The sequence below is a fragment of the Sciurus carolinensis genome, chromosome 7 (assembly GCF_902686445.1).
Source record: "Sciurus carolinensis chromosome 7, mSciCar1.2, whole genome shotgun sequence".
NCBI classification, from domain to species: domain Eukaryota; kingdom Metazoa; phylum Chordata; class Mammalia; order Rodentia; family Sciuridae; genus Sciurus; species Sciurus carolinensis.
The window spans coordinates 30978125-30987155 of NC_062219.1; the positions used below are offsets into that span (position 1 = coordinate 30978125).

At 44.7% G+C, this 9031-nt stretch overlaps 1 protein-coding gene across 3 annotated transcripts; it reads left to right on the forward strand.

The window, feature by feature from the left end:
• The first annotated feature begins 207 nt into the window (after positions 1 to 207).
• Positions 208 to 8354, forward strand: LOC124988613 (serine/threonine-protein kinase Sgk1). 3 transcript variants are annotated; one of them, XM_047558247.1, is made up of 12 exons: positions 208 to 336; positions 3092 to 3167; positions 3623 to 3698; positions 4107 to 4211; positions 4320 to 4403; positions 4524 to 4655; positions 4911 to 5023; positions 5355 to 5478; positions 5929 to 6024; positions 6269 to 6424; positions 6532 to 6621; positions 7165 to 8354. In XM_047558247.1, exons 1-12 carry the CDS (start codon positions 303 to 305, stop codon positions 7330 to 7332), a joined length of 1254 nt encoding a protein of 417 aa, XP_047414203.1. In that variant the 5' UTR covers positions 208 to 302; the 3' UTR covers positions 7333 to 8354. The 3 variants fall into 3 exon arrangements, with proteins under 3 accessions (XP_047414203.1, XP_047414201.1, XP_047414202.1); XM_047558245.1 differs by lacking the exon at positions 208 to 336 and adding an exon at positions 1818 to 2102; XM_047558246.1 differs by lacking the exon at positions 208 to 336 and adding an exon at positions 2803 to 2950.
• Positions 8355 to 9031: the final 677 nt, after the last annotated feature.

Sequence of the window (9031 nt, forward strand, 5' to 3'; positions counted from 1 at the left end):
TAATAAACCTAGGACGCTGATGACTGTAATTTTCTGTATGGTGTTGCAAGGGGGGGGGGTGGGAATAAACAGCCCAGTGTTGAACTTTGCAGCTTGCTCCCTTCCTGTATGTAAATTCCCTTTATATAAAATGGGGTTCATAACAACAGGGACCGCTGCCTCTGGCTGGTGCTCCCTTGTCATCTCAGAGCTTCCAGTCTTATCACAGGCACATAGCTGGGAGGCTACTCCAGTCACAACTGGCTTCTCCTGTAGCCTCCAGAAAATAATCCCTAGCCTTCACATTCTGGGCAACTGGAAGAATGAAAGAGGAGGTCATTAAATCCCCTTGGAAAGGTTTGTTCTTTGAGTACTGTAACTTGAATGGGGTGGGTAAAATAGATGCTTACAGGATTTGGGCTTACTTGGCATAGGGAAAGTACATGAGGCAGGGTGTGGGGGAGGGTCTCTGATGGAAGGTTTCTTTTTGAAGTTTCAAATAGGCAAATAACTTTGTGAAGGTTAGTGTTTCTGGGTAGTCTCAGGAAACTTTGCTCTAGACGGGTAGGAACCAGGTGGGTCTAGACCAGGCTGGGTTGGGTGAGACTATTTGGATGGTGGGACAAGGGATGAGGGGTGCTGCCAATTACAAAGTCATGCTCTGAAGAATCCATGCATGGGGAAGCAGTCTTGGATCCATTACCCTGATTTGGAATTGAATACACCTTGCTTTAGGTTGGAGGATCAATTTCAGACAATACTAAATGCTTTTATTTAAAAGTGGGCGCTGAGCAAAATTTGCCAACCAGTCTCTGGCAGAGAGAATGCTAGTCTCCTTCTCTCAGTTTCTGGCTGTCCCAACTGAGCAAACCAAAAGGGTTGAGACTAAAGATCATATTAGGGCAAATAGGGAGGCCGTGTCTGCAAAACAAACCCCTCTCCAAGACCAAGGAAAAAGCGCTTCGCATGCTATTCCTGGTTTGACAGCTGGTATTTTGGAGTGTGTCAGCTCTAAAATGGCAGAGCCCTTGGCAGCAAGAGGTCACTTTAGGGCAATAACCGCAGACAGCACCAGCAAGCGCCAGGTACCGGCGCAGCGAATATTGGTAATATGTAGCCGTCTTCTCTGCCCCTGGTCCAGTCGCGGTGCGTACAGTTTCCCAGCCAGCGCTGGCGCGCGTCCCCGCGCCAGCGGTCAGACTGCATCTCCCAACTGCGGGGTTACTGGAAGGCACTGGCCTCAGTGCCCTGCCGAGCTGGGACCGACGCCTCCAGCTTCCCTCCCTTCTTTGCTTCGGGAGCGGAATCTCACGGTTAATCTTTTAGGAGTTAGTGATCTTAATTTATATGGGAACTTGTGAGAAAAAGCGAAGTGGCAAACGACTCGGGTCACCACCGAGATAAACCAAAGGAGGAGTAGGGAATGTGAGGACAAAGGGAGTTAAAAGCAATACAGTGTGACCTTCAGGTGGGAGAGCAGGAGAGGAGCAGGCCTCAGGAGGAATCCAAGATACCAGGGTCACCCCAGGTCGGCTCCAAGCGAAGCCATTGCTCCCCTCACTTGCCACCTTCTCACGTGTTCTTGGCATGGCGGGGATTAAAAATGTAAGGGAAAAAAATAAGTGAGGAACGGACAGAATGTTCTCAGAGATTACTTTAGGAAAAAAAAAAAAAACGTGAAATGCAGTTTGTACTTTTTTCCCCTTTAGTGCAGAGACTTTATTTCCGCCCCCTCCCCTACACATTCCTGACCCCCCCTCCTTTCCCTCTTTCTTTCCTTCCTTCCTCCTCTTCCAAGTTCTGGGATTTTTCAGCCTTGCTTGGTTTTGGCCAAAAGCACAAAAAAGGCGTTTTCGGAAGCGACTCGGCCGTGCACAAGGGCCATTTGTTTGTTTTGGGACTTGGGGCAGGAAATCTTGCCCGGCCTGAGTCACGGCGGCTCCTTCAAGGAAACGTCAGTATTCGCCGGTTGCTCTCGCTTGCTGCGCCCCGCCGTCCGCTGCCCATGGGGGAGATGCAGGGCGCGCTGGCCAGGGCCCGGCTGGAGTCGCTGCTCCGGCCCCGCCACAAAAAGAGGGCCGAGGCGCAGAAAAGGAGCGAATCTTTCCTGCTGAGCGGACTGGGTAAGCGCCACCGCCCGTCCCGCTGGGGACTCGGCTCCTGCTCGGTTCGCGGGCTTCAGAGAGGGGCTTGGGGATGGAGGTCCGGGTCACCGGGCGGTGGGAGCCCGAAGGACCGCGCTAGGAGCCCGGGCCCCACTCTGCCCGCGCAGATCCGCGCGCGCTGAGCCGCCCGCACTCGAGAAGTAACTCTGGGCGGGTCGCGCGGTGGAGCCAGGGCCGGGAGGCCGCGGTGGGGATGCTAGAAGAGGTCGGCGCCTGGGCCGGGGGTTATGGCCGAGAGGGTGAAGCAGCAGGGAGGGTGCGATCGGGTCCGAAGCCACCCCGGTTACCGCGCCGCTATCCTGATTTCCTTGCCTCGCGCAATAAATGTGAAAAATGGAAAATTACCCCGGGCTCTCCAGCCCTCCCCGCCCCCTCCGCCGACGCTGTCCTCTCCGGACGGGAAGGCTGATAACCGCCCCGCGCCCGGCCCGCCCCGCACGGGCGCTCCTCGCCCCCGCCCGGAGCGCGGCCGCTCGTAGGGACCCTACCGCCCGCCACCAGCTGCAACGCCGGGGGCTAACCGCGGGGCGGCGGGGGCGGGGCTGGACCGGGGCGGGGCCTCCCAGCGCTCCGCCTCCCAGCGCTCCGCCTCCCAGCGCTCCTTCCTCATTGTGGCTCAGGCCCCGCCTCCGGAGGCGCAGTATTTATAAAGCCGCCAGAGCCGGGCGAGCGCAGTGTTGGCCAAGCCGGTCTCCCGTCAGCAAAGGTTCCCTGTGTTCTCTTGGTGGCGATGACGGTGAAAACCGAGGCTGCTAGAGGCACCCTCACTTACTCCAGAATGAGGGGAATGGTAGCGATTCTCATCGGTGAGTGTAGGAAAAAGACTGGACTTCTACCCTCGGATACGCGAGGGGGAAATGTTTTGAAGGTCCGGGATCGGAATGGTATGTGTGGCGTCAGACGTTAGGAAACGGTCTAAAAGTTTCTTTCTCCTCTTTAATCCACAGCTTTCATGAAACAGAGGAGAATGGGCCTGAACGACTTTATTCAGAAGATTGCCAATAACTCCTATGCGTGCAAACAGTAAGTTCGGGGAAATTGGAGGCGATACAAATAAATAGGATAGTTTGAGTTTACCAGCAGTGGAGATTTACATCACTTTGTTCATGGAGAGGCAAAAGACTTACCTCAGGGAAGTCTCCTTACGTTCTCATTTATTTGAAACGTCGTAAACATTAAAATTAATTTGAGGATTGAGCTTGTCCTGGAGAGGAAAAATAAATTTTTCTAAAAGTCTTATTTATCTCCACTAACAAGCCTAATTTCTGTATTTAACTGAATTATCATTTTCTCCTCCCTCCCCCCCTTTATTTTAGTTATCATTTTCTTGAGCTGTTGTTTAAGTAGTTTGTTTGAATGTTTTCAACTTAAATTACTGAGTTCTCAGGGAACCTTTGAATCCCAAGTTCACTGTTTATGTCGGTGTGCCCTCTAGCGGTGAGTTAGGAGTTTCTAAATTGTTCATTTATTCAATGCAGCCCTGAAGTTCAGTCCATTTTGAAAATCTCCCAACCTCAGGAGCCCGAGCTTATGAATGCCAACCCTTCTCCTCCAGTAAGTACTCTTGATTTGTGATGCTTTTGTATAGGGAAATTATAAACTAATCTATTCCTAGATCTGGATTAAAATATCGTTTCTAGAAATTGGCCCCAAGGCAAGAATGCCTCATTAATTCATAACATAAGTGACATAGATACTTAAGTATTGATACAGTGGAGCACTGCTAAAGACTTATTTCATAAAAAAAAAATTATCTGTTTATGGCAGCATGATTGTACAGTTTCCATACTCACCTGAAATGATGATGTGGACTTTTAGGAAGTCATTTTGAATGTGTTTATAGGTATATTAGTTACTTGTCTTGGTCATTTGTAGCTGTAACACCTTTTTCATTGCCTGTACTTTATTATAGACATCTTCCTTTGAAGCATTGATATTAAGGGAGAATGTTTTGTTTTCTAGCCAAGTCCTTCTCAGCAAATCAACCTTGGTCCATCATCCAATCCTCATGCTAAACCATCTGACTTTCACTTCCTGAAAGTAATTGGGAAGGGCAGTTTTGGAAAGGTAATTTCACATCCAGAGACTTTCTATAGTATACTCTTTCATGTGTTCATTTTACTTTTTCTGTGAATGAGAATTTTAAAAAATGATTTTTTTCTATTGCAATTTCAGGTTCTTCTAGCAAGACACAAGGCAGAAGAAGCATTTTATGCAGTCAAAGTTTTGCAGAAGAAAGCAATCCTGAAAAAGAAGGAGGTATGAGATGCACCTGGTGGGTTGGGGCTAGAGTTGGACTCTTAACTGAATATTCTTTACCTTGAAATTTTGGTGCCAAGTTGAGTTATTGTCACTGAATCTTAATCATCCTTTTCATAGGAGAAGCATATTATGTCGGAGCGGAATGTTCTACTGAAGAATGTGAAACACCCTTTCCTGGTGGGCCTTCACTTCTCTTTCCAGACTGCCGACAAACTGTACTTTGTCCTAGACTACATTAATGGAGGAGAGGTGAGCCTGGGGGAAGTGGAAACTAGCCCTTGGGGTCCTGCATTGTTTGCTTGGTTTAAGTTCCAGAAAAAGTTTTTCAAAGGTACTTAGGGGAGAAAAGTTAACAGAATCAGCCTTTCCTTAACCTGCCAGGTTTCAAATCATTAATAGATTATTTAGGGTCACTTCCTGCAATTGTTCTCTTTAGTTCTATATGTCAGGACTAAGTAAATGCTTTGGAAACTCAGACCTACTTTGTTCCTCTGTCTCCTGCAGCTGTTCTACCATCTCCAGAGGGAGCGCTGCTTCCTAGAACCACGGGCTCGCTTCTATGCTGCTGAAATAGCCAGTGCCTTGGGTTACCTGCACTCTCTGAACATCGTTTATAGGTGAGACAATGATTCCATAAAGCTGCCTTCCTGGGTAGAAAGGAGACATAGCCCTAGTCTTTGATGAAGCCTTAAAATAGCGTGTGTTTATGTGCAACTTGGTCACCTAAAATCCTATTCCTCAGCATGTGAGCGATCTTGACTCCTTGCCACTAGGGAACTGGCCAACTAAGATTGCACCTGATCCAGAATAGATTAGCAGAACAAGGATTTCCTTTTTTATTTACTATACAACTGTGATGAATTAAAAATGCTTCATAGCAGTTATCTTTACAGAGGATTTCTTGTGAAGTAAAATTAACCTTTGAAACCACCTTTTTTTGTTTAACAGAGACTTAAAACCAGAGAACATTTTGCTAGATTCACAGGGACACATTGTCCTTACTGACTTTGGACTCTGCAAGGAAAACATTGAACACAATGGCACGACATCCACCTTCTGTGGCACACCCGAGGTAGGAGCTCTTGATTTGGTCCCTGCTCTTCCCCCTCCTTCCAGGAGAGAGATGTGCAATAATTATTTTAACAACCCAAAGAGTAAACTCTAGAGATTTCTTTCTACAATCCAGTGCAAGTAAAATACATTTACTTTTTGCTGCAACATGAGAAATTATAGGGCCTTCTGTTACTTTAATTGAAACTAGCTGTTTGTAAGCTCCATACCATAAAAAGTCTCTCAATACCCAAAGAAGATACCTGTTGATATCCAGTTGCTTCCTAAATATCAGTAAACCTTGGGGGCAGTCAGCCTCAAAAAATACAGAGATTTTATTAGGAAGTAATCTAAAGAAGTATATTCTCCAAATTGGCTCTGGGTGCTTTACCCTTTTCAAAGTCCACTCCTGGTTTGGGGATCACCTAGTTTCAGAGCAGTTTCTAAACTGTTTTCCTGGTTTTTCTTTTAGTATCTTGCACCCGAGGTACTTCATAAGCAGCCTTATGACAGGACAGTGGATTGGTGGTGCCTGGGGGCTGTTTTATATGAGATGCTGTATGGCCTGGTAAGTAGCACGTGGGGAACCATGGGACGCTGCCCCCATGTCCATGACACTCTTGCCAAAATCCAGGCCTGGCTTCTGTGATTTGCACTTGCTAGTAAGCTTATCCCAAGCTGATAAGAGCCCTATTGGTCATTTTATAATATCTCAAGTCCAGCTTAGTATATTGCAGTTAACTTTTTTCTTTGTGTATGCTATGCAAAACTTCCAATTCAATAGAAAATAATTCCCCCCCTTTTTCTTTCAGCCTCCTTTTTATAGTCGAAACACAGCCGAGATGTACGATAACATTCTGAACAAGCCCCTCCAGTTGAAACCAAATATTACAAATTCTGCAAGACACCTCCTGGAGGGCCTCCTGCAGAAGGACAGGACTAAGAGGCTCGGTGCCAAGGACGACTTTGTGAGTCATGTTTTCCTGTTCTCCTGGGCCTTCTGGGAGGTACTCTAGACCTCACTGCCGTTATTGAATTCTGCCTGGCTAAATTAATCTTGGTTTCTTCTCAACAGATGGAGATTAAGAATCACGTCTTCTTCTCCCTGATTAACTGGGATGATCTCATTAATAAGAAGATCACGCCTCCTTTTAACCCAAATGTGGTGAGTATCTCCCTGTCTCTCCTCTAAGTGCAGTGAGACCCAAAGACCATTTCTTTTAAGTCAGATTTGTTGGGTGGGAGGGCTTCAAGAAGTAAATTGAACCTAGAATGGGGTGTGCACCTGTAGCCACAGTTACTCAGGAGGTCACAGCAGGAAGATCACTAGAGCCCAGGAGTTAAAGAGTCTAACCTGGATAACATAGCAAGACCCCATCTTCAAAATGAAAGAAGAAAATTGGCATATATTTTATCCATAGACCCATTATTTTCCCAGAGAAAAAGTAAAGTTTTTATTACAAAAAAGCTCACATAATTTTCAAACACATTAATCAAAGCACCAAGAGATAAAAAATAACATTTTAGCCTCATATTTAAACTATTTGTGATCTTTGAGGTTTTGTACTTGAAGTGGAGGATTATGGGAGTTTCTGTATAGCATCCTAAATCATTAAGTTCCAATATCCAACCTAAACATTTCCCTGCCCAGTAAGCCTTGTACATTCTGAGACTGAGTGTTTTGTTTTTTTTTTTCTTCCTGTAACAGAGTGGGCCCAGCGACCTGCGGCATTTCGATCCCGAGTTTACTGAAGAGCCTGTCCCCAACTCCATTGGCAGGTCCCCTGACAGCATCCTCATCACAGCCAGTGTGAAGGAAGCTGCCGAGGCTTTCCTGGGCTTTTCATATGCACCTCCCATGGACTCTTTCCTCTGAACAGTCTTAGGGGTGGTTTTGAAGGATTTCATGTGTGTTTTAAATGTTTTAGTTAGCCTTTTGGCAGAGCTTACCAGCTGACAGGACATCTTAAAAGAGAATTTGCACATCTCTGGAAGCTTGGCAATCCTGTTGCACACTTTGCTGGAAGCTTTTCAAAGAGCACACCCTCCTCTCAGTGAGCTCGTGAGGTTTTCCTTTTTATTCTTCCTTCCAATGTGGTGCTATCTCTGAAATGAGCATTAGAGTTCGCCCTAGACAGATACAATGGTCTCATTAGGAGGAAGACACTGAGCTAAGAAGGATCTTCTGTAGGTCTGTCTGGGCTGTGATAATGAATATTCTGAAATGTGCCTTTTCTGCTGAGATCGTGTTAGCTCCAAAGCTTTTCCTATCGCAGAGTGTTTCAGTTCTTTATTTTTCCTTGTGGATAATACTATGTGAACAATGGTATGAGTGTGGTATGCCTGATCACAGATGGATTTTGTTATAAGCATCAATGTGACACTTGCAGGACACTACAATGTGGGACATTGTTTGTTTCTTCCATATTTGGAAGATAAATTTATGTGTAGACTGTTTTTTTTGTAAGATATTGTTAATAACTAAAATTTATTGAAATGGTCTTGCAATGACTTGCATCCAGATGCTTAAAAGAAAGCATTGCTGCTACAAATATTTCTATTTTTAGAAAGGGTTTTTATGGACCAATGCCCCAGTTGTTGAAGCTGTTGGTGTTTTCATTGTTTAAAATGTCACCTGTAAAATGGGCATTATTTATGTGTTTTTTTTTTTTTTTTGGCATTCCTGATAATTGTATGTATTGTATAAAGAAGGTCTGTACATTGGGTTATAACACTAGTATATTTAAACTTACAGGCTTATTTGTAATGTAAACCACCATTTTAATGTACTGTAATTAACATGGTTATAATATGTACAATCCCTCCTTCCTACCACACAACTTTTTTTGTGTGCAATGAACCAATTTTGGTTTGCAATAAAACCTTGAAAAATATTTACAAAAATTGTGTCATGTGTTACTTTACATAATTCTATGAAGGGGAAATAATGGATCCATTTAAAATTTAAAACCATGAAAACGTTGCTATGATATCCAACTTACTAGTTGACTTCCAATGGTAGTGTCTGAATCCAGGCAAGTATCAACAAGCCTCTAGGGTCACCCTAGGCTGGGAGTATATGCACAAAGCCTTGGGTTCCATCCTCGACAGAAATTTTAAAAAAATTTAAAAAAAAAAAACTTTTTCATGTGTGTCCATGTATGGTACTAGAAATTAAACCCAGTGTACTATAACATGGAGCTATCTCCTGAGTCACTGGGATTACAGATGTATGCCACCACACCTGGCTATTCCATATCTTTCTAGAAGTATTTTATGTCAGTCATAAATCCAAACAAATCCTTTTCAATTTACCCATCTTGCAAGACAGCTGTGAAGTACTGTTCCCTATATTTATTGCCTGTCCTCTGAAGTTGAACTATTTGTCCTGACATTTAACTTAAGTAACAGGTAATTCTTTTAACAAATATTTAAGCCTCCCAGGAGCCAGGCTCTATTCTGAGTGCTAGGGATAAGGCAGTGTGCAAATTGTACAGATCACTGTCCTTTCAGAGCCTGATGGAAATAGCAAACTTTTGAAGCAGTTTTTTGAAATGGAAATCAAAATAATAGTT

Bases quoted from the DNA above. Each gene is read 5' to 3' on its own strand.
- LOC124988613 (XM_047558245.1), top strand. From the start codon at position 1,985: ATGGGGGAGATGCAGGGCGCGCTGGCCAGGGCCCGGCTGGAGTCGCTG. The intron at 3,699-4,106 runs GTAAGTACTCTT...TTTGTTTTCTAG, and splicing joins ATGCCAACCCTTCTCCTCCA to CCAAGTCCTTCTCAGCAAAT. The intron at 4,404-4,523 runs GTATGAGATGCA...TCCTTTTCATAG, and splicing joins CAATCCTGAAAAAGAAGGAG to GAGAAGCATATTATGTCGGA.